This window comes from Nesoenas mayeri (assembly GCF_963082525.1).
Source record: "Nesoenas mayeri genome assembly, chromosome: Z".
Lineage (NCBI taxonomy): Eukaryota > Metazoa > Chordata > Aves > Columbiformes > Columbidae > Nesoenas > Nesoenas mayeri.
Window position 1 is genome coordinate 61,681,908 of NC_137542.1, and position 24,781 is coordinate 61,706,688.

At 36.8% G+C, this 24,781-nt stretch overlaps 1 protein-coding gene across 1 annotated transcript in view; it reads left to right on the forward strand.

The window, feature by feature from the left end:
• HOMER1 (homer scaffold protein 1) overlaps positions 1–24,781 on the forward strand; it is a gene marked incomplete at its 5' end in the record, with an annotated part of 64,421 nt that overhangs the window by 6,869 nt on the left and 32,771 nt on the right. Inside the window, 3 exons of the mRNA XM_080362788.1 lie at positions 600–731; positions 5,449–5,541; positions 13,374–13,516. Of these exons, the coding sequence (XP_080218914.1) occupies positions 600–731; positions 5,449–5,541; positions 13,374–13,516 (368 nt within the window). The remainder of the gene's footprint in view (positions 1–599; positions 732–5,448; positions 5,542–13,373; positions 13,517–24,781) is intronic.

Below are 24,781 nucleotides of genomic sequence, written 5' to 3' on the forward strand. Positions count from 1 at the left end.
ATATTTCAAGAGTAGCTCTTTTTTTTGTAGTTAGTGTATGACTCTGTCATCGTTAGGCATGCTTGTCTGTGTATAAAAGAAAAAACATTCTAGAAATACAGAATCTTAAAACCAAATTGTGCCTCTTGTTTTATTGCATGTTTTCCAGTTAGAATCACATATGCAGTGAGCATGAGGGGAATGCAAAAGTGAAGCTTACAGTGGAGCCTGAGAAGCACTGCCTTAGGGGACAAAGAAATATACTTGTGAGACAAAAAAAGGACTTTGCTAGTTCTTCCATTCTGGTCTCGTTAGCCTATGCAGATGCTTTAAAAGACTTTTTTAGACTTGCTAACTATGAAATGACTGCTTGCAATTGCAAACAGGTGTGTCCCCCTATGGACCCTGGCTTTTGCTTCTTTTACATAAAATGCATGCAAAAATACTCTTTTGTGATTTTAGCTGTGATTGAATTAGAAAGCTCTTCCTTAGTTCTCAGTGTGTCTCATTCAGTATATGCAGATACTTGACTACAATATTAGCATTTTCAATTTTGGGTAGTCTTTAAAAAAAAAATCAAACTCACAAAACTCCTTTTTTACAACTATTATTTTTTTCAGGCAATAATCAATAGCACTATCACTCCCAACATGACATTTACTAAAACATCCCAGAAGTTTGGCCAGTGGGCAGACAGCAGAGCGAATACAGTCTATGGCTTGGGATTCTCATCTGAACATCACCTTTCAAAAGTAAGTATGACCAGTGGCAACTATTCAGCTAGTTCAGCATCTTAAGAATATCTGATTCCTGCTCATTGTATCTTGACGCAGTGCTCGCTGTTGTTGCTATTTAAAAATAATTTACAAAAAGTATTCTGTATTGATACTTTATAATGTAAAAAGACAAGATAAAGTGTGATACCTGAAAGGAGGGAAAATTAAGCTATCACAGTGTAAGTTGTTCATGTTTTCTAATTCATTTGCTAGGTTTCTCTATTTTTAGAGTTCTTCTTCCATTACAGTTTTTCATAATAGAATTTAAAGGAGTAGATAATTTAGTGTTTCTTCTGTATTTAGATCTCCTAGAAAAAAAAAATTGTAGTATTTAGATGCATTTTTCTCTTTTAAGCCACATTTATTTTCACTTTTCTACTATATAGTGCATCAAATTACAAATATTTCAATACCTGAAGTCTTAAAGGTGGTGGGAAGAAAACTACATTGCTGAAATACAAAAATTGAAATATTTATTAGAGAAACTCTGTGCCGTAGGTGAGGTTTTTTTTTCTGGTCTGCTTGTGTAGGAGGGAAGCACACCTCATTCCAAGGAAAGCAGTAACCCCTGTCTCTCAAAATGGTGGTACAGTTCCTCTGAGCACCCTTCTAGAATCCCTATTGCTGTCGATCTTGCTCTAGTAGATGAGTCCAGGAGCTTATACAAGCCAGTGTCATTTTTCTCCAGATGAGGAATTTCATTTCAGTTTAATAACATGTCACTACATAGGCAGAGAACTTTTATCTGTGAAATATTCAAAAGATCTGGAAACCTAAATGCAATAAAAGGAATGTATACTACATGTTTAAGTAAGGAATAATGGTTGACTTGCTATTTATTTAAAAAAAAAAAAAAATCATACCAGCCATTTTGAGAAGGCAATTGTCACAATCCAAACATAAGCACGGGTCTGTTAGGAAACCATTAAAATAAGAACCAGTCCTTCTGCTTTACTGGACAAGTGTTACACTTCTAAGATTTTTTCCTTCCATAATCACATAGATTTCATTTTCACAAAGCAAAACAAACACAGGAATTTCTGAATAATGCTAATATTTTATGTGCGTTTGTGCACCTGTCATTGCTTCAGTGAACTTGGAAACTTTGCCAATTACTTTGATTGGTGTGTATGTCCTAGAGACACTTGCTTAACAACAACTTTTCTTAGTAATTCAATGTATTTAGCATAAATGCTACTTTAGTTTACCTCTATCATACACTAGCTTATTTTCCTTAGTCACAGAATGTTTCTTTATGGGCAAATATCGTGCTCTAGTCATGTGCACCGTGTTTGCCAGACTTTAAATACTAGATTATCTTTGCCAGTGAAAATATATTTGGTTTTTTATCTGTCCTACCCTTGACTCTTTTCTTGTTCTCCCTATGTAGATCTTATTGCCTTCTTAATTATAGTTGTTTCAATCCCATTCTTTCACTGCCCTCAAATGGATGTCTAACAGTTTTGAGTACGCCCTTGGCGTAAAACTTTATATTGCTGTTGAAAAAATAATCTGAAAAGCTATAGAAGATATTTTGGTTTAAGTACATGTTTGATTAGCAGTTACTCAGATTGCTGTGTTTTTTGAAGAATACACAAATCTGTTGAGAAAAATAGCAAGTCAGGACCTTTTCTGAAGCTTGTGGTGATGAAGGTGCTGACCTTTTCAGCAAACTGTTCCTGCTATATTATATCTTATGAAACTGATCTTCATATGAGTTGAAATTGCTGATCCTTGCTACTAAAATTCATAAAGGTAAAACTTGTTGTGTTATTTTAAAACTAACAAACATATTCGATGGAGAAAAGGAAACTTTTCTTTAGGGTACAGTCTATTCAGTCACTAGAGTTGGTAGATATGTTGGTCTTGGAACCAGAAAAGCCAAATTAGAAATCCTGTGTCTTCTGTGTAGTTTTGAGAAATCACCTGATATTCTCTTTCTTGTCTTGTCTCTCTGCTCAGATTACAAACTATCACTTCTGTGCACTGATATTGTAGTCAGGCTTACCAGGGTGCTCTTCGGTACACCTCGCACCGTAGGACATGAAATCTAATTTAGGGCTCAATGTACTACTGAATGTTAGTAATAGAGCTAACAAATAAACTGTATGTATGGATTTTCTTCAGAAACAGGTTGCTTCTAGAAACTGGCTTAAAAACTGATTCTGGAACTTCTTTTCTCTATTTGATTTATCACAGTCTTTAAGTGAACAGCCCTTTTGTATGTAATTTGTTTTGCAGTAGTGTCTCTGGGCCCCAATAAAATATTTCAAGTTCCAGGGAACAAAAGGCAGTCTGTGACCACAAAAAACTCAGTTTAGTCTTTGACTAAGTTCAACAGGTTAATGAAGCAAGTAATCAGAGCAGATAGAATGAACTATTTGTTCTCAGATCATTGTCTGCTTGGCTTCTAGTAAATGTTTGACTTCTGGACTATTTCATTTTGGCTCATGTGCCTTTGTCCTCTTAAACTAATCACTAGGGTAGAGTGCAACAGCGGTAACCTCTTTCTGTACAATTATTGTGGCTGAAAATTGATAGAGTGAGAATATCTGATAGAAAAATAATGACGCTCTAATCAACTTCACATACAAACAGTATAGAAGAAAATTTATTAAACATTTATTTATTCCCATTAGACCTTTTCTCAATATGTTGGATCACAAATTCATCTCAAGAATGTTCCGTCAGAAGTCTGTGTCACCTGAAAGATGATTCCTATGTCAAAGAATATTCCTTTCACAGGATCAGGATTTGCTAGCAGAGACTCTCTTGCTGCTGCAGTAGGAGGAACAGAACGTCTCATGATTTTCAGAAAAAAATGAGATGACTTTCTCATTCAGGATAAGTCTGTACTTTTGATAGTATCCTGGTGTATGAGGAGAAACACTCCTTTTCAGGTTTGCTGTCTGTCATACACTTTTGAATTAGCTGACCTGGTTTACTCCATGTAGCTACAGAGCATGCTAAATGGCAGAAGGGCCATGGCAGATACTTGTCGGAGCCTTTTGTAGTCTCCCTGCACAATTTTTCATCTTTAATATATGGAGCCTCCAGAGAACCTTTCCTTTCATACCATGAGATCAAATGTTTGTTATTCAGGAATTTTATTAAGAGATTGCTATTACCCATCACCTGACTATCTCAAGGAATTCTAGTAAATTTGTGAAAATTTCCACTGCATTTGCCTTGTTGGCTCTTTCTTAGAATGTTACCTATTTATCTGTCTTAGTGTGTGTTTTTTTTTACAGTTTCTACCACTGTGATACAGTAGATTATATTTACTGCCTTGCATGTCTTCAGACATTTATTTTAAACCTCAGCATCATGTTTTCCATTTACCAATCCTATGGTCTTAAAGCTGATTTAAACAATAGGTTGCCCATCAGATTTTGTGGTCTGTGTACAAGTCTTAAATAAGTATCATCTAGTTCTGGTGATCTGTTGCCATTTTGTCATCTATTCTGAGACCTGTTTTGACTCTAATTAGACTTTCAGTGTGTGGTATCTTTTTTCTGCTACACTCAGGAAACGTATTCTTTTAAATAACCTGACAGATGAAATATAGGATAAAAGTGGAGAGAAATGATATTTCCTCAAATACTAATAGCCTACCAGCAGAAGAAGTTTAAAACAGTAATGTTTTTTAAGTCTTGCATAGTAAGTGAAGTTCTGATTGAAAATAGTTGAGGAGATTGTATCACACAAAGGGTGTGATCCCTTCTAAATACAGGCAGTGCAAAACAATTTTTTTGTATACTGCTGCCAGAAAGATTTAGAAGCAGTTGGTGAAGCTTCCAAATTTTCTCCAGAATTATTTCAGTCTTAAGCTGATCATAAGAAGATAACGTTCTGTCTGAAAGCAGCAGGAAACAAAACCAAATGCTTGGCTACCATAGCAATTAGTGTAGTGTCAAGCTGAGATCTGTGAAACCAAATTTTTCTCTAGCCAGAGAAACTAGGACCTATTCTTACTAACTTGATTTAATCTCTCAAGTTTAAGGGTGCGTGCATTTCTCAATCACTGCTTTAGCTATTTTCTGGAAGAGGTAAATGTAGCATAGAGATGACACTTTGTGTCAGTTCAATGTGCAGTTCCTGAATTTGGTGTTCAGTATACGCAAGCGTTGAGTTCAGTGAATTTGTTCTTTAAATTGATTGATGTCAATGAACAGTCAAGAAGTGAACTTGACTCAGTATTCCCACTGCTGCTTTCCTAATTAGCTACTGAAATTATAAATGCTGTAAAATTTGGGAAGAAATCAGTATTGTTTCGTCATGAAAGAATGAAGCCCACAGAAGCTCTAGGCTAATAGTGATCACACTAGGCTTCAGAGCCACATCATTTGTTGTAAGGAGAGTAAGACCTGAATCTGCAAGCAGCTGTGTAAGGAAGCTTGTTGCTATTATTAGCAATTTCTGAGGTGAGGTTTTTTTAATACTATCAGCAACAGATCAAACTTTGTTGCATCATAATTTTCATGACACATAAACAGTGTGCATTATGTCTGAAAGGTATATCACTGTATAACTCATTTAAATGAGTATCCAATAACGGGAAAAATTTGAAAATTCTACTGACAGAATTTGACTTTGTAGAATGTTAAGTACAGCATTCTGTTCTGCATGCAATGTACTACTTCATGCCTACTCTTTATCTTTTTCCTTTTTTTTTTAACATATGTACCTTCAGTTTGCTGAAAAATTTCAGGAATTCAAGGAAGCTGCACGACTAGCAAAGGAAAAATCCCAAGAAAAGATGGAGCTAACAAGTACACCCTCTCAAGTGAGTCTTACTGCCTGATTCAAGCCTAGTACTTAATATCTGCACTACTTACCATATGGTATCTTACACACGCATTGTATTAAAAATAAATGGGGTACTTCCCAGTTACCCTGAATCCTCTCAGCAGTCAGCTATAAGTGTCAAGAAGCCTAATTGTATGTTTAACATACACTAGAGATGTTTCAAAGGGACTTGCTTTAAAATAAAATGGGCCATTTGTTTATTCTCATGCCTTCCTTTGAGCTTTCACTAGAAAACAAGTAAGCATAGTGAGCAGTTATGTAAGTAAATCCATGTTTTTTTTCTTCTGTTTTTTCTTGTTGTATCTATGAAACTGTAGGTGGTGCACTGTAAAGGACTTTTATGGAAGAATCATTGCAACAAAAATCAAAGTTAAACCAGCAAACTATTTTTACTTATTTCCTGCTGTGTAGTATTCACTTGTGAAATGTGTTGAAGGAAAATGACAGATACACATGCTGGTTCTGGAGTTTTATTACATTAGGCCATGATGTAAAAAGAAGAGTTTATAAAAGGTATCTCAAAACATGAGCTGAGTTAATATAGGTGTAACAGGAGAATAAATTAATATAGTCACATTTACATGAGTCATGCCTAAAATTAATGTACTTGAAAATGAATAACTTCAAATTTGCTCTGAAAAAAGAAATTGCACAAGGCCCCTCCACTCCTGCCCTACCCAGTATTTCTGGTCCTGTGTGTAGCTACTTGCTTTGTTTTAAGCAGTACTGAAGGCAACGGTAATTCCTTCTCTTGGAGGATGAAGCAGCTTTAAAACTACAGCAGAGGCTCCTGCGTTGGATAGGATTAATGCTGCTGAGTCTTTTTTGTATGGGGAATCTTCATTCATTGAATTAGTGCATCTTTTAGGTTCTTTGTGGTGTTAACGCTCCTGATCTTTGATAGAACAAGGATGGCCGGCACATTCCACTCTGCTGTACGAACAGTTTTATTGCTATCAGAAAGCTACGTCTGGTGTTCTTCCAAGAGAAGTCAGTGGAAACCACAAGAATATACACAGTGAACCAACCTCATGTTGTTTTCCTGGTGGGCATTTTGCCCAAGTATTGGCTTTTGCTATTAACAGGAAACTGCTTGCTCTACTGTAACAGGAGAAAAAAAAAAGGCAGTATTTTTTTATTCGTTTTCTTGACTGTCTCTAAATTTCTGATAAATTCCACAAATAAGCACAGAGATAATGGAAGTAGATATTTCAAAATTATAACCTAATATACACTTGGCTTTAGAAACAGTGAATTGCTTCAGCCAGGCCTCCAGTTAGTCAATGCTATAGGCAAAACAATTACTCTACTTCTCTTTTGACATGTTGACTAATACTCTGACCTCAGAAGTTAAATCTGACGCTGTCAAATGGAGTGACTTATTATTTGTTTTGGACATAAATTTGAGCTACTCACTGAGAGACAAGATGCTTTTGTCTAACAGCTGCCCAGGGTTAAAGCTTTCTCTTAAACTATATGAGCTATTAATATTGTTCATTTTCCTGTACAGATTTCCTTTTATACTTGGAACCTAACATTTTATACTGTAGGCAGTTACAGAACTGTTACCTTGAGCGATTCTATAATGCACATTGAGAGCTGCAATTTAATTACTGCACACTTAGGAATAATTTCATATTCAGGCCTTACTTTTCATCTCTTGGCTTTTCACTGTGTTGATAAGTTAGCATATTATTCTGAAAGATAAAGTTAGTGCAAGTGCTGACACATCAGCATAATAGTCTTGAAATACTTAATGCTTCTCATTAGTTCCCCAGAGAGAAGGGAGTTGAATCAGGAACTCCGGAGTTTGGAGCAGATGAGGAGTGATGGCTTCATGGAAAACTGCAGCGCTCCCAGGGCGCTGGGACTCATTCAAAGAGATGTATGACTAGGGGGAACATGCGTCCTTCATAGTGGAAAGGGAAGGTGGGACCCTAGAGACATTCAAAGGAGCACTTGCTGTCATTTTGATCATCTGCCTGGTAGTGGATACAAGGCAAGTAATTTGAGTGTTGCCTTTCTCCATAATTTTACAGCTCTTCTTTCCCTGCTGCATAGTGATCCTTTGCAGAGTGGGAGAGTGAAAGAAGAAGGAGACATTTTCAGTGGCCGGTCAAGATTTCACAGGAGTCTGGCTTTTTTAGGAAGCTTTGACAGGACAGGCATTGGGAGTTAGCGTGTGCGTAGTGAGCTCTATAACAGTAACACAGTTAGCTACAAGTGTCAATCCCTTTGCTGTCTTGGACTTGCAGACATCCTTCTGCATTAAATTAGTAATAGGTAGAAAAATACTGCATATCAAAACTGGAAAATAGTCAAATACATGTCAAACTTAAAATTTCTCTTGGTGCTGCTTTAAAAAATGCCCTTATTATTTACAAGATGATTAAAGTACCAGATGTAGTACATTGCCAACTCTCTCTGCTACACAATTCTAAAAAAGTACATGTGCTTTTTTATGCATTAAGTATGTCCCTACAGATTGAATCTTTATTAAAATATCTCTATAACTAGTCTAACAAAAGCTTGCGCATGGTATTTGCTGTTCACTATTCTTTGATGTAACCCTGCAAATACTAGTTTCAATTCTGGGAGTCCTGTAAAAGCTTGTTTGAACCTAAGGAGAAACAGAAAGCAAGAGATAACAACAGAAATATCTCTGAAATAGCGTATACAGAGTTAGCCACATTAAAACTTAAGACGAATCCTATATAAAGTCCACTGAAGTTAGGCTGCTTCTCTAAGGTGTAACAAGCTTTAGCAAAGTGTTGGTACTAATTGGCTGGATACTTCCACCAGAAAAGTGCCTCAGTGGCCTGGAAGTAGTAGTTCTGTGTTGAGTATTTTTTTAATATAATGTTTCATTTGGTGGCATGTATACTTTGGCTTTTTTGTGTGTGAGACGTGTAGGAGAAAGAAAACAATATATAGCCCTGTTGGCAATTACTTAATAGCAGGAGTTCCTTTTCCCTTAAGCTATGCTGCTGCTAATTTTAAACTCTGCATTCTTACTGTTTCTTTAATACTGCCTGTTCTCCTCTTATTTACCAGCAGGCTTTGCTCTAATTTCCCAGAATATCAGATAATATAAAAATTCACCATTTATCTTGTCTGTAAAACGAACACTCTTTTCATAGAGAAAGAGTGCCCTGAACCAACAAACAACAAGGGAGATGCTGCTTTGTTTGGTTTAAGTCCCACTGGGTGCACGGTGCTTTCTTGAAATGAAGAGGAAAGCATTGTTTCTATCTCAGAGAACTTACACTTTTGGCCCATCTCTATTATGACGGATACATACAATAACACAGACCTTATCTATATCTAGTATATTTGGAGGCTTCAGTCTAGAAAGAAGTTGTCTATTTTGGTACTTCTGAGACCACCTATGCACACAGGTAACCCATCTGGTGTCCCCTTAACTCAGCCTTAGGTAGTAAAGCTTTGCAATGCTCTTATCTTGTTTATATAAAACTAAAATACTGGCTCACCAGCTGCCCAGACCGCTCTTTTAACAAAGGGACTTATTTTGATCATCTTATAAACTCATGGGTCTTACAGTGGCAAGCCACCCATGGTTTACTTTCAGTTACAAGCTTGCCTATGCACTGAGAGAGCAGCACTTTGATCTGGAGTTCACTGGGCCACATAAATGAAGCAATAACCTGAAAACTGTATCAACCCCACCCCATCCTTTTTTTTCCCCCCCCCCCGTCTCTTTTTAAATTAACCTTAATTGGGTTCAAGTACAGAAACAGAGTAGTTTGTGTGGTTTGCAGTCTCACCCTATCTGTCTTATAACCCACTGGAGTCTGAACCTCAGTTCTTCTTTTTCTCTAAGCAAGAATATATCCTCAGATATTTCTTTTGACCCCCCTCAGTTCAGATTAAGACCTCTGTTAATTTCTGAAATTGCGTGGTGAGTAATTTACTAAAAATAGTCTTATCTGTGTTTTGAGCCCCTCCCATGCAGACTACTAGCAATAGCTATTGCTTGTGCCTGAAAAGCTTTAGAATCACATTTTTTAGTGCAAGGAATGGTTTGGTTTTGGCAAAATGGTCATGGTTTATCACCAGTTGGCTTTTTTCTTTGTAGAAGTACAAAATCCCTTATAAAGCTTGTGGAACAAGTAACTTTCTGAGATATTGTGTGCATTTCTATACTGAAACAAATGTTTCACATGTGTCATGAATCAGTAGCTGGCAGGCTCATGTCATTGCCAGACAGTATGGAACAGAGAATCACTATGAGGAACAGCAATGCCAGGAAAGTGTATGGAATACTTAATGAGAAAACAGTATAATATTTAATAAGGAAACACGCCGGAATTCATTTGGTATGTTCATTACTTCAGAACTACCTACTCGTCCTTTTCTTTTCTGTTCTGTGTTTAATCACTATTAAAAGGTGGCTTGATCTGTGCCCTGAAGCCTGCTTGTTTTACTTTAAAGACACTTTTGTAAGTGCATACATTTTGTTTATAAGATTTTGAAATTTAAGGCATCTTTTGATGAATTACCCTCTGTTATGTTTAGTTTATATACTATAGGCACTGTCATTTTTATATTGCTTGGCATCACCGGAGTCCTGCATGCTCATTAGTAGGGCTAGAGCTCCTTTAGATAGTGCGGATCTCTGACAAACTCTTGAATAGCAAAATATACCTGAGTCATACTCTCTCATTTACTTGCCATGTAGAAAAGTACTAATCCTCAGTCCATATGTAAGTCCAGGAATGGTAAGTGACTTAAAGTTCAATATCCTGCAGAAAACAATACATGATACAATAGTGGTTTTATACCACAGGAGAGCTGTTAATTCTTCTCAAATGCGTGAAATACATATTTGTAGCTATCACAAATGGGAAATATTTGGCCTTAAAATAAACCACTTGTTTACAAGAAGACTTGCCATTTTGATTTAAGCACTGTTTTTTCCATATAGTGTCAATACAGTTGAATGTTAGAGCAAACCTTCTCTCCTAGCTAGAAGGGAAGGGTGAAAATCTCTTTTTAAGCTGACTGCAATTTCTTCCAGACTCTGTAAAGTCTGGAGTGGATGTGTGAAGCTGTAATGATATGAAATAAAATCTTAATTACATATGAACTTCTCACCAAAATGTTTCTAAAATTCTTTTACTCTCTCTAATTAATGGGAAATAGGAACATATTATTTGTAAACATTTGTAAAAACTTTTCTCAGTGTAAGTGGCTTTTTCTGTTGTCTATGGTGCTTTATTCATAGCCAGCTTAGTTATAGCTTACTGCAAATAAATTATTTATTGGGCAGGGATAGTTATGAGTGTGTGAGAGCACTGATTAAGCTGTATTATTGGTGGAAGAAATACATACTAGGATCTGATGGTTCTCAAGAATTTGCAGGCAGTGAACCTCTAGGTATTACATAGGCTGTGATCTTCATTTGCATTCATTTTTGTCGCTTGAATTTCATTCACATTAGAAGTTTATGAAAGTGCTTACGGAAAAGTAAGCCTAGATGGAACTTGTACATTTGTTTTTCTTCTACTGAAATAATTTTTATGCATCCACTCTTAAAACATTTTAATAAGTAGACTTTGCCTTTATGTATCTAATAATAGTGTTGTAGGAATTTTAGCTTAAAGATACAAGCCTTCCAGCTTTTGTAGGATACCTGTTTTTTAGAATAGCTAGTGTAGTTTGGGAAGAGGAGGAAATAAAAGAGAAACTCGTGGGTCCATAAGGACTTTTATTTAATGTCAGTGGAAACTGCTTATCCAATCAGAGGATAATAATAGACAAAACCGTATAATATGTATAAAATAATTCATTTGCCTGATTATCTTGCCAGCTCTGTTCTCCTTTCACACTTAATTTCAATTCAGTTTCAGTTCAATAAAATTGTTCTGTAAAAATCAAGATTTAATTTTGACTTTGGAAGTATTAACATTTAAGGTAATAGTTTTGAGTGTAAAATAACAAGATTCTTCCTGAAAACAGGTACCAATTTGCATTCATGTAATTAAAAATTACATTTATATTATAAATAACAGTTTATATCTGTGGAATTAAATCTGCGTAAGCTAATTATTTCTGCATTTTTAATCAGTAGGAATGTAATAAGAAGATGCATAATGGAGACACTGGTGCATGTGCATTATATAACTTGATGAATGCTAAATATAATAGAAATTTAAGTCAGTATTAAAATGTCCTATCACCCACTAATTCAAGTTGTAGAGTGAGATACATTTCTCTCACTATCGGAAGTACGGCAGAATAAAAGCAAAATTTTGACAATTGTGCTGCAAATGCTTAATGTAATTTAAAGTGGAATGAAATTGTTGCACAACAATATTTTTGGTTAATGGACACCAGAACGGCATGGAAGGTCATGATGACAGCCACATCTTACTGTCTTTAAAAGAACTGAGTTTTTCCATCTAGTTAAGTGTCAAAGCCAAAGACAACATTTTCTGTACATGGAGAAACAGATTCAGTATTGGCTTACAGAAAGCCTTATTGTTGTAAACTAGTTGAAGGCTACAAGTGGAGGCTCAAAATTAAACCCTGACTTGTTGAGATCACGACCATCTTCAGACACTTCACAATTCCTTCTGCGATTACTGTTCTTCAGCTTCCCATGCAGAATGCCAAAGAGCTGGGAAGGGGGCCTGTTGGCCTTCCAGAGACTGTGCTTGTGTTTCAGTTTAATAACACTAAATACCAGTTTTATCTGTTCCCTATACAGATGGCCAAAGGCTATGTGGCTATAGGACGTGCTTAGCTTTTGGAAATACCATAATTCAACCAGTCTTCTGCTGCATAGACACCCCTCCATGACATCCATTGAACTCTATTCATGAGACTCTTCTGTCTTAAATGTTACCATTTGCTAAGACACTTTAAAATCTAGATGAGCTACTTAGCTTACATCTCCTGCAGGAATCATTACTTGAAAAATAACATAATAGCAAAGAAAATACTAAAATTAAACTATGTACAGTGACTGAAAAGCCTATAGTGTTCTAGCTTAGGATGTGGGCTACAAGGGCATACTTTATTATGAAAAACTGCTTTTCCGTGACTAGAAATTAGCAAATGGTATTTGCTGGCCAAAACACAAATGCACATGTTGACATGATGAAGAGTGATTAACAGTGCCTTTTGCTGGGAGGCAGCTGTTAAGTTTTTCAGGTGTCTGTTTACCTAGCAGTAGCAGAGGCTGCCTGGGTGTAGCTGGAGTATTCTCTTTCCCAGATAATACCATGACCAGCAAGAGCTAGGCCAGGCTAACGTGCCTACGGAAGCTTTGCAAGGACCCTGCTGAGCAAGTGTACTTTCCAGATGGCTCATATGTGAAACTGAGTACACCACAAATGACCTTTCCACTGTTCACTTTGGTTAATAAACAGTATGAAAGCTAAATTTTGAAACAAATAGCAGAATTGTTTGCCTTACCATGTTAGAAAATAAACTAAGAGACAAGAGTCCTGGGTGTCAGTTGTCACTCACTGTGAAGCAGGATGTGGGATGGGTATGATACCAGGTAAGAGAAGGAGGTCTGTAATACGCAAGAGGCTGGATTTTTGCAATAATTCATAGGTCGCTTGTGTTTTGTACAAGATAATGTGAGTGTTATGGTAGTATACTTCTAAATTCAATTCACATTATGAAATATGGCAATGAGGGATGCTGGGAATCTGAGCCTCACATTAATACTACCTAAAATGTGTGTATCATTTAAGAATTGATGTTAGTACTTATGTGGACATAGCCTCCCTGAGCAGACCGTTTTGTAATTTTAATGTGTTGTTTGTTTTACTTAAGGAATCAGCTGGAGGGGATATTCAATCTCCTTTAACGCCGGAAAGTATTAATGGGACAGATGACGAGAGAGTGACGCCAGAAGTGACGCAGAACTCAGAACCAAGGGCTGAACCAACCCAGAACGCATTGCCATTTACCCATAGGTACAGATTCCATTCCCACATCCTGATTAAGTGATACCTGTTTCCTTCCTTGTTAAAGGGACCTTCTCCCATATTGTGTGAAAACAAAACAAACACGGCTCCTCCCTCCCCCCCCCGAGAAAAGCTGGAGTGGCTTTTAGATTCGCAATATGATCTTTGTTTTAAGAAAATAAAAAACAAAACAAAACAAAACACAAAACACCACAAACCTGTATGAGAAAATCACTTGCAATAAGATTTGGGGGAATGTGACCTTATAGTTTAATGGACTTAATGTGAGCCCTTGAATACTGGTGAGTGCAGGTGTCCCTTTAACAGGAAGCATTATTTCAGTGGCTGAGGTCTTAGTAAAATTGACTGCTTCATAGAATAAACCAATTAAATTATTTTGCACACATTCGTTAAATGACTGATAGGACGGGATGTCAGCCTTTCATTGACAAGTTGTTGGAAGAAAAGGGACCCTTACAACACTTCTGGATTATGAAGTTTAAAGCACCCTTTAATTGAACAGTTCTCTGACAGTTGAAAACATTTTTCAACTTTTTTTTGAAATGTGAGAGAAACGTTCTGCTTCAGACTGAATTATAATTTGTTGCACTAGGAATGCTGTGCTCTATTGTTCTTTAAGAAAGCTAGGTCTTTTTATTTAATGATACAAATAATGAGTTGATAGATATAGCTTGACTATTAGAGAGGTTTGTAAATGGGTCACTCAATAAAACACATAATGTATTGAGACATGGAGAGTAACAGAAACATTTAGTAAACTTAGAACTAGAAATACTAGATTTATTTTTTTAAATATTGTCTAATTCAGTTTAAATAGAGCTTGAGGTCTCTTGACCAAAGGCTGGGGAATACTAGGATGTCAGATATGTCAGCAATTCAGAATGAGCAACCATAGAATTGAAATTGTGCAGGACATGTTTTTTGTAAGAGATTATTAAATGTATCTGGAAAAAAACCAGACATTTTCAAATCATAAAAAAATTATACTTTTGCACTAGTTTTTTAACAGAGTGATTGTGTTTATTTTTATACTTCAACTGTCACCAGTGCATCTATTATATATTTTAGAAGAAATGGTGCTTTGTAAGAGTGCTATGTGCATGTTGAAGGAGTATTATAAATGTTGCACATCTATCGGTGTTCTGTAATGAGTTCATTCAAACTGTTTACCAATATTTTTGTGAAAAGGAGTTGTGATAAAGTCCACATGTGAGTAGTGTTGTTTGTTTGTTTGTTTTTTTCTAAATGATAGCTGCAAGATCTTATCTGTCATTCTACAACTGTAAATATGTTTTCTGGTATGCCAATATAGTAACTACTCTTTGCTCTGCATTGAGCATGACTGAAGATATGTTTTGAAACTACCCAGTTGTAATATTTGATGGTCTAGAATAGAGGTTACAAAACTTTTCCATGCTTCACATTTTCTTTCTACTTCATGGATGCAGTGTGAGTGCCTGGTTTTAGTTTTTTGTCCTTTTAAATACCACTAGGTAGAAATGGTCTTCCGACAATAACTCTGCATTTTGAAGGTCATTTCTCATGATGATTCTCAAAAGACCAGAGTTTTGTCTTGTCTTAATGGTAGGTTCAGATTTCTTAATGAGCTGTTACTGAAGAAAATGCACATTTTTTTAACCCTTTGAAATAAATTGATTTTTGGACTAGATAAGGTCTTTGTTATAAGTAAATAAAAATTATTCATTTATTATTAAAAAAGGTGCATGAAACACATACATGAATGAGATGAAAAGTGAAGTGTCTGGTATTGTGTTAGTCCTGTCTTTGTAGAGGCGTTTTATAATACTCAATTGGCAACTAGGTAGACATGCCTAGCAGCTTGTGCTGGGTGAAAGGGTGCTCTCTGTAGAGAGTCTGCTTCCCCTGATTTAAAAGAAAAAAATTCTTAAAAACCAAAACAAAACAAGAAAAATCTTACAGCCTGATCACTGGAGACTCTGGGCTTTTCCTGTGTTGGGGTACAGAAGGGGATTGTGGTCCTCCTTATTTCCTGCCTGTCTGAAGATGCTGAGTGTTGGTGGCACTCCATGTGTGATGGAGAGGAGTTTTCTTCTGCCCCGCCATAACTCCTGCTGATCACGGAGCCTCTTCCCCCTGCACCCTGCTTTTCAGCAAAGGTGAAGTTTAGCCAGTGCTTCTGGGTGAGGAGGGTAGCGCTGGAATGGCATTTGAGTGTTGTCTTGTGCTTGGCAGTGCTTTTTACATCTTTGCCTTGACTTCAGGAGCTGTTGATCAGTCGCTAGGTGCTTTTCGACAGAAAAAGTGTTGTGGTCTTTCTTCCAGTGACCTCAGCTGTAGGGACATGACAGTCACTGGCCATGCTTCACTGAAAAACACTACCATTGCAAGTTCATTTCTTCCATAAATAGGAAAGCTATGTCCTGCGCTGGCACAGGCAGTATGTGCTTATTCTGTGGCGGACGAGAAGGAATGGTCCTCAGTGCAGGCTGCAGCACCAGGAAGGCAGGTGTGGGGCTGCACAGCAGGAGCCCCAGCAGCTGTGGGGCAGGTGTTGGAGCTTCATGGGCAGGATGAAGTGGTGAGGGGGGCTGGTGGGGTTGGAGCTGCCTGGCTGCCCAGAGGATCAGCAAGCTGGGCTGATCACAGGGGTCCCTGCGGCAGATGACAGGGGTAAAGGCTTGAAGAGGCCTGCTGTCAAAACAGCAATATAGGTCAGAGGTTTTAATGTCTTTGTATGAACTGGAAGGGTCTGACAGGAGTTAACAAGGCCAGAAATCAGAGGTGTGGAGGTCCTGCTTTAGTCTACATCTTATTACTTGTTGATTCTAATCTGCACACCCAAAAAATGTTCAATTTGATTTTTTGATAACATATCCTCACTGGCCAGATAGGTTCTCTTCTGCAAGTGTTCCCTGTGCTTTTTATGTCTTAGTGTAAGAAGTTGGGACCTGTTATTTCAGCAGCATTAGTGTAGACTCCTTTGGTATTTATAGTTATCTTCTGATCACTTAAACCCAAAAAATGAAAAACAGCATTACTTAAATCACCAGATTTTTGTTATTAGAACTCACATTTCTTATTATTTCAGTAAATAATTGTGAGTATTGAAATGAACATTGTCCAGTATGTGTCTAAAATTCTGTTCATATCCCATAAACATAACAGAGCGGAAGTCTAGTTGCTTCAGTTTATCCTCTTCTGGGAAGTTCTAATGCTGTTCACAAGCAGTGCACCACTAGTCAACTGCTTGAGAGATAAGGGTATTAAACAGTTACGAGCCTTGCACAGAAGATGAACTATTGTAATTAAAGATTTTGACTCTTTAAACTATTTATGATGGTTAGTGTTGAATTATGAAGCAATATTACTTGGGATCTCCCCCATCCTATAATATACTATAGCCTGAGCACTGCTCTCATGAGTAAATGTTGTCAGAACAAATTAAAATAAAATGTAGCCTAAGCCCAGCATTAGAATTTCTAAAAATCTTGGCTGAGGCACTGATGATCCTTTTTATGAAAGACAGCTAGTCCAGGAAGGCTTTTTTTCTAGCAGAAGCTAGTTAATCACATCTAATATTTAAAATATTTACGACTAAAAAGTATGTCTTTTCATTCTTAAGTAAATTTTACTTTACTCAAGCATCTTTGTTGTTTAAAAAAATATTTTCCATATTCTTTAAGTTGTGATTTTTTTTTTCCATCTGAAAACTTTGGATCATAAAATGGGTTTGGCAAAAAAAAAAAGCTGCTAAAATTTTTTTAATTACTTCTGATGTGACTGGCTTTTAAATAAAAGTTTCAATCCTGATGGTGCATAGTATGCAGTTCCTGGTTGTCTGAATAAACCCAAGGAAATACTATACTAAGGTCATTCAACCTTAGAATATAATTCAAATATTAAACCGGAATAGTGTTTCTGGTGAAATCTGCAACTGCTGCTTGGGGCTTTTTGGTAACTGTTTGGTGAACTTGCTCCTTCACCCTTGAACAGAATACATTTGTTTATAACAAGATTTATTCCATTTTTGGCACCTTATGAAGCTGATAAAAGACACTTTCGGAAGCAAAATGTAAGAGGATTCTTCTGGGACAAATCTCAAAAGTCTTCAGTTTTCTGTTAACCGTGACTTGAACCTGTTACCTCGTATTTTCTTGTAATACGTAAACTTGGAATTCTATTACATCATGTTTTGATCAGACAATATATATATTTGTGTGTTTGTTTGTTCATTAAAATTCCTATTTTTGTATTCAAACAAGTTTTTAATAGGGCATTTTGATTCGTTGCCTTAGTGAAAATGGACTTATTTAAAATGATGTTTATATCTTTGATATGTTATTGTCTAGATAGCTTACCATTTAATAATGCTGCATGTAAATCCAATGCTGTACAAAAAAGAAAAAACAAAAATCTTGCTGCTAGTTCATGTTCCTTCACTGAGTTTTCATTAAAAGTTGTATGCAGAAATCTGTTTAGTAGATCTTTCACTTTGTGTATTAAAATTACTCACTTCTACAAGCTTAAATATTTTAGTTATCTTACAGTAAAGGCATTTGTGGACCATGGTGAACTGTTAAGTTGGCTTTAAGGAAAAGTTTTGATTTAATAATTTTTGTACTATTTTGTAATTTGAACTTATACTCGGGTTCTAGTATTTGGATGTTCTTTATAGGGTTATGTGTAGCTTCCTTACCAAGTATTTCTGGGGGTATGTATTACTTTTTAAAATTATTGGGTTTGAATGTTATTTAACCTGATCACAGGATAATTTCTTGTTTTGAGGAAGCTCAGGAGCTCTCTAATACAAGCTCCTGCTCAAGGGAGGTCAGCCATGAGATCAGACCACGTTGCTCTAAGCTTTATCCCATTGGGTTTTGAAAACTTTCAAGAGTGAAGACCGTTAAAGCCAGGCTTTTTAAAAAAGGTTTCTCTCTAACACAAAAGGCAGCAGCTGTCTTCACGTTGCAGAGTACTATAATGAACTGTGACATTTTAGGGCACAATGGAGGAACTCTGGTAAATTCAATTACTCCGTTGAGAAAAGATTATTATTTCTTGAGGCACACTCAGAGAAAAAACTCAAAGGTGTTATGTTCCTGCTGTCAGTGTAAGTGAAGACCTGGTTAATATAGCAACTTAGATGTAGGTCTTGATTTCACCTCAACCAACATTTGTTGTTATGGAGGTCATAGCTGTACTGTGCTTCAGCATTTTGTGCTCCAGTGGTGAGAGCCTAGTGGTCTCTGGAAGAAGCACACAGGGTAGGATTGGTTTCCCCTCCCTCCTATACCCAGTTCTTGCTGCTTCCCACACTTTGCACTTCTGCTGAAGCTGCTGGGCTGTAGCTCAAGTAGCCTAGCCTTGAAAGTAAAAAGTTCTTGCTAGGAAATTATTAATTTGAAAGCAAAATCTTACCTCGTGTTTGTGTAACTTTTTTCCATACTTCTGATTTCCTGATTGTGACAATCTTTGAAAATTTTGGAATACATAGCAAGCCATTACATGGTTTAAAACCAGTAACGTGTCAAACAGAGCATAATACAGCTCGTCCTGTGACATTTTCACAAGATATCTCTAGTAATGGAAGGAGAGGTGGAGGACTTGTATCTACTGTTGGAAGAATGGTCATGGTCTGTACATTGCTCAGCTCTTCAAAATGAAGAAAGTCTACAACTAATAGAGATCATTTTAGTGGCTGGGGAAATGGATGAGATCCAAGACAAAAAATAGCCTTACACTTAAGAGAGTAATTTCACCATCTTCCTTGTGCACCCAAACACGTTGCAGTCTGGACCATATGAATTACCTACCTCCTGCTGTTTATTTAGTGAGAGCTCCAGGGGGTGATTCAGACAATGTGAGCTGGGTGTTTGAAACTAGGTGATATAGATACCATCCTCAGGGATAAGTGAAACATATCTGTCAAGTACATACTTAGAAGAGGAATATAATCCTTCTACAATTCATATTAAAAAAATCCCAAACAAACAACAAAACAACCAAACAAAGCCAAACCAAACAGATACTACTTGTACTGTGTAATTTTTACCACTTTAATCACATAAATAAGAAAACCAAGCCCAGTAAAAAATGAATGAACATTTTCTAAAATACATCCATTGTATTCAACATATCTAAAATATGGATGACATTAAAAGCTTGTTAATACTTCAGCAACTGTAACCATTGGCTTTGTGAATTAGGATATACAATACTTGACACTAAATCAGATTCTGTAGGGTGATTTCTTTGTTTTTGTTGAATCAATTAATTCACAATAATTAATTTTCTTAGATATTTTCAATAGTATAGTTTTCTGAAATGTTTTGTTCATTTTAAGAGTCTACTCTTGGCACACTGACTTTTGTAGACATTTTTAGGCCTTGGTGGAGGAGCTGTTCTCTTCATTCTAGATTTTTCTAGTAATTTAGTTGAATAATGAACTTTTGTGCATTTTGATACCAGTGTGTATGCTTGTTTAAATTTGTGAGCAGTGTCTGTGAAGTCTGTTTCATGGTATAATTTGTACATATATTGTTTAGAATCTGCTGTTTTGTAAGTTATAAGCTCAAACATGCAATCATCTTTTCAAGAAGAAGAATTAAAATAATAGTTGTAGAAGATCTAATGTAGACAGTTGGTACCTCATGCTTTCTTTACTCGTACTTCCATCAGTGTTTTTGATATTGTTTAGTGTCATCATAGTGTAATCATACTGCCAACCAGTAAGTAAGGATAAGCTGCACACTGAACTTTCCCCGGGCACCATGAAGAAGTCCAAGGTGTTGTATTTAATACAACAGAGACCTCTCTGGGTAAATTTTGCTCAGATTAGGTCAGCATTTCCAACTATAACCAATTTTTTTTCCAAAGTTTTTTTCAAAACTGAGAAGTGTCATTAGTATCAAAGAGAACAGACACCAAAGATCTGCTACAGGTCTCAATACACTTTTCTCCAGAAAAAAACACAATGAAAAATTTTGAGAGGAAAAAGCCACTTTGTAGAATTGTTCTTTATTTAAAATTGTCTGTGGAAAGACTTAATACTTTGAAAGAACAAATATCATACCTTGTTTGAATTGGAAGCCTCAGTGCATACTTACCATTTTTTAGCCACTCATTGAAGAAGCAGAAAAGGAAAGCCAGTAATACCTGAAGTTACCAGGGGAAAAAAAGTCCACGTAGCTATTAATGCCCTGAGTCTCAAATGAATCTTCTTAGTCATGACCCTCAAAAAGGTAACTCTTTTGTGAAAAACAAAGGCAGAGGGGATGTTTTGCAGGACAAACATACTTTTCACAAAGTTGGATCACTCAAACTTCACTGTCTCCTCCTCGTTGGTCAGGACAGTTGCTGCATGAAAGTATTTTATGACTGAGATAACGTGAACCATTCATGCCCATACCTTCAGCCCGGGCCTAGTTCTTGATGAGGAGATGGGGTCTTTTTTCAGAGCCTGGAATTTGACTTTGTAACAAGGCTTTCCTATGGCAGTCTGTTCTGCAGGTAAGAGTACCACAAAGTTTACATCCATCTGCATACCAAAATGCTTTACTTCTCCAAAGAGACCTCTTCAAATTATGCCCCAATAGCCACTCGAAAGTATAAGTTAGAAGACAAAGGCTCCTTACAGTTGGTGTGTAGCTGCTTCATTTCAAGTACAAGACTGAGTGCACTTACCTTTACCAACACAAAATACAAAGCATACACAGCCATCTATATGGGTAGTCAAATGTTAAACAAACTTCTCCAGACTTATTAATGTATTGCTTTCTATCACTAAATGGACTCTGTAGTTATAATTAGGTTCTATGAAACTGGAAAACAGTCTAGACTTGAGTTTCGGGCTACATATTCCCATCCACATAGACACTATTGAAAAGGTTACACAGTTTTAAAGAAAGGAAATTAAAGAGAATTGAAGATTTGTGGCCTTCAGATCACTTTTAAGTGTGCTGCAGAACAATCCACATCACTATCTGTATTTTATTCATCTTCAGGTTCACTTATTGTCAACTTTGGATTATTTTGTAAAATCAATATACAGAACATAGATGAACATGTGTAACTTACAGTCATTGTAGTCATGGTAGAACGCCTCTATCATATTCCTTAGAAGTAAATAAAATTGCAGTGTTGCTGAAAAGTTTTAAGTTCAAAGTCCACAAGCTAAAAAACAGCTTTAAAAAACTCAGAAAGCAACTGACCTTTTGTCAGTTTTGGAATATTAAAATATTAAAATATATTATAACTCATAGCAATAATATATTCTCAAAATGCAGCCGACTCTTTTAAAGCCTACATAAACCTGCCCCGCAAAGCCATACTTCCTTCAATATTTGTGACATGTTTTTAAGGAAGAAATATCTCCAGTTGTTCAGTTGTTCCTGTACTTTAATATCGTCATCCACATTTTTTACAATGAGGGTGATGAGACAGCAGAATATCTTGCTTGGAGAAGTTGTGGATGCCCCATCATTGGGAGTGTCCAAGGTCACTTTTGGGCTTTGAGCAGCCACTTGTAGTGGAAGGTATCCCTGCCTGTGGGAGAGAGGTTGGACTACATTATCTTTAAAGGTTCCTGCCAACCCAAACCATTCAATTTTTCTGTACCAGGATTAGCTTCCTACTTTACTGAGAAGACAGGGGCTAAAATTATGTCACCTGAAACAAAACCCCCTCCAACTCCAGCAAAATAGTAACAACAAAGCCCAAACCTTTCAGTTAGTGGCTCTTTTGTAATGTATGCTCTTTGTGCTTCTAAATCACTTGGACTCTCTACCCTGCTGGTTTTCCTGCTCTTCTGAAAGATCTGTGTTGCTGTACGTCATCCATCTGCTTTACTTTAAGATAAAGCATATACATTAAGGTTTTTAGGCAGTAGTGCCAAACCCAGTGCAATACTTGAGGAAAGTATTTTTTAAAAGGTGTGGTGGGGAAAGAAAGTCTGTAGCAGGTGAAGCACCACTGAATGCATTTGATTGATACCAGTTGAGTCTTTGTCTTACTAATACAAACAATTTACTCTGCCTTCTGTGTTATCTCAGGTGTAGTGGTGGATTATGACATTACATGGACTTCTCATATGAGTAGATAGATAGATAGATAGATAGATAGATAGATAGATAGATAGATATCTACATCTTAAATCTTACATATGTGGTGTTGTTATGGATTCACTGCTTTCTGGAAGGCCTGATGATAAACATACACCTATGATGACACCATTAATGACTAAACAATTACTATTCTTGAAACAGTGTAGAACTCATTTTTCTCAAAATTACAAGCAGAATTTCAATTACTGTACTTCTGTCCTTTAACAACTCTCATTGGAGATTAAATTATCATTTTACTTTATGGATTTTTATATTCTTTTTAGTCTTTTCTGTTTTACTCCCTTCTTAGCTACCCCCTCTCCTTGGAGAAGAGGTATGCTCAGGAAACATAAATCAGTCTCGCTAGCACCATCTTCTGCAAATGTTTAAGCTTAAGAGCCTGTTACTCATTTTATTCCTGCTGTCATTTATAAGGATACCATTAGGTATGATGTAGGGAAATTTACCCTGTATCTGACCTGAGTTGGAAGCTGCCAAGCATTTTAAGTTATGGAGTGTTTCCAGTTAAAGTCTTAGTGAATTATTATCTGTGGATTCTCTTAGAATAATCTACATGGATTATTGGATCCAAGGGTTTTGCCATTTATAAAATGCTTAGATGGTGCTAATAAAGCCCATATGGACTTAAAAATTAGCTAATTTTTATTCAGGGAACTTTCTCCTAGGAGATTGACCATGAATGTCAGAGCCAATGATAGCTGGCAACAAATTTTAAGTTATGGATTCTTTTCCTGTTGAAGAGTTGAGATAGATATACTGCTGTGCCAAATTCTGCTTGTGTTAAAAGGAAGCAGACATGGAGCTTAAGTTTAGGAGGTGGCTGTAGCTCCTATTCCTTTGCTGCCTCACTGATGATGTAGTTAAATCTTTAGAATTAGCAACTGTAATTAGCAACTCTACCTTGAGCAGCTGGGATGAGCTCCTCCAGCGGTCACACAAAAGGAGGATTGGATATTGCTGCATGAATGCTTGTGTGCCGTGGAATATTTTTCATTTTCAGGCACACGTAGCTTAGGAACTAACTGTGCTGTGTCTGTTGACTTCTCCAGTTCAGAGACAACATACAGTTGTCTGTGTGGTGCAGAGAAATCACGGTGAACTTGATGAAACCACTTGCTGGTCTTAGATATTTATTGATAGGGTTCAGCCAAATGGATTACCTCTGCCCACTTATTGAAAAAAAGCATATTTTAAAACTAAAATTAGACAACTTTTTGGACTGCTAAAGATTACCCTCTTATTTAGAGGGAGGCTTTACAAGTAAACCTAGTTGAGGTAGTAGTTCCTTTGGAGAATGCTGTGTCCTGGGTCCTTTGTGAGAGAAAGAGCAAATTCTGCCATGTCTACATGAAACTGAGGTCAACAAATGACACCTGAGGGGCTTGCATAGTGCCTGATCCATTTCCTCCCAGATAGGCACCTAAGACCAATCTGATGAAGTGCCATTGCAGGGTACTTAACCTCTCTTAGCTTTTAGACATCTAAACCAGAGGAAGATCAGTTTCATCCACTAAGCTCTCTTTACCAGATCCAGCCTATAATTGTACTACCTGCCAACATTATGATCCTGTGCTTCCTGTTTTAAATGGAGGCAACATAGTATTTGGCTCCCCAGCAGTGCTGTCAGCTTGCTGTTGCTCCCTGGTGGGCTCTTCCATTCACTCTTCTGACTTTCCAGGGCGTTGTTCCTGTCCAGACAGCATAAGCCCCCAGAAGCATAAACCCCTCAGAATAAAAGCTTGTTGATCAATAACAGTCCAAAGCTGCTTTATTGTAAGCCATTTCACATTGTATCTGAACATGCAAACAGTATTCAGGCTCCACCTGAACAAGTTGTGTTATTGAACATAGTCGTGTCATGTTGTTTATTTTCTGTCACGTTGTAGTAGGCAGACCCCTTGCAGTGAAACTTCAATAGCATTGACCTGCATCCCGCAGACACAGGTAGAGGTTAGGGGAAGGCACACATAAACAGAGAAGTGGAATATTTTGTCTGTCAAAAATATAAAGTACTTAACACATTGCCAAGGGAAGAGTTAGCTTGAATAATAAAGTAGGGAATACACCTAAATGGAGATCAACATTTCCTCTAGTTTTCCATCACCTGTATGCTTTAGGAACGCTTTCTGTATCTAAAGTCACATCTTTT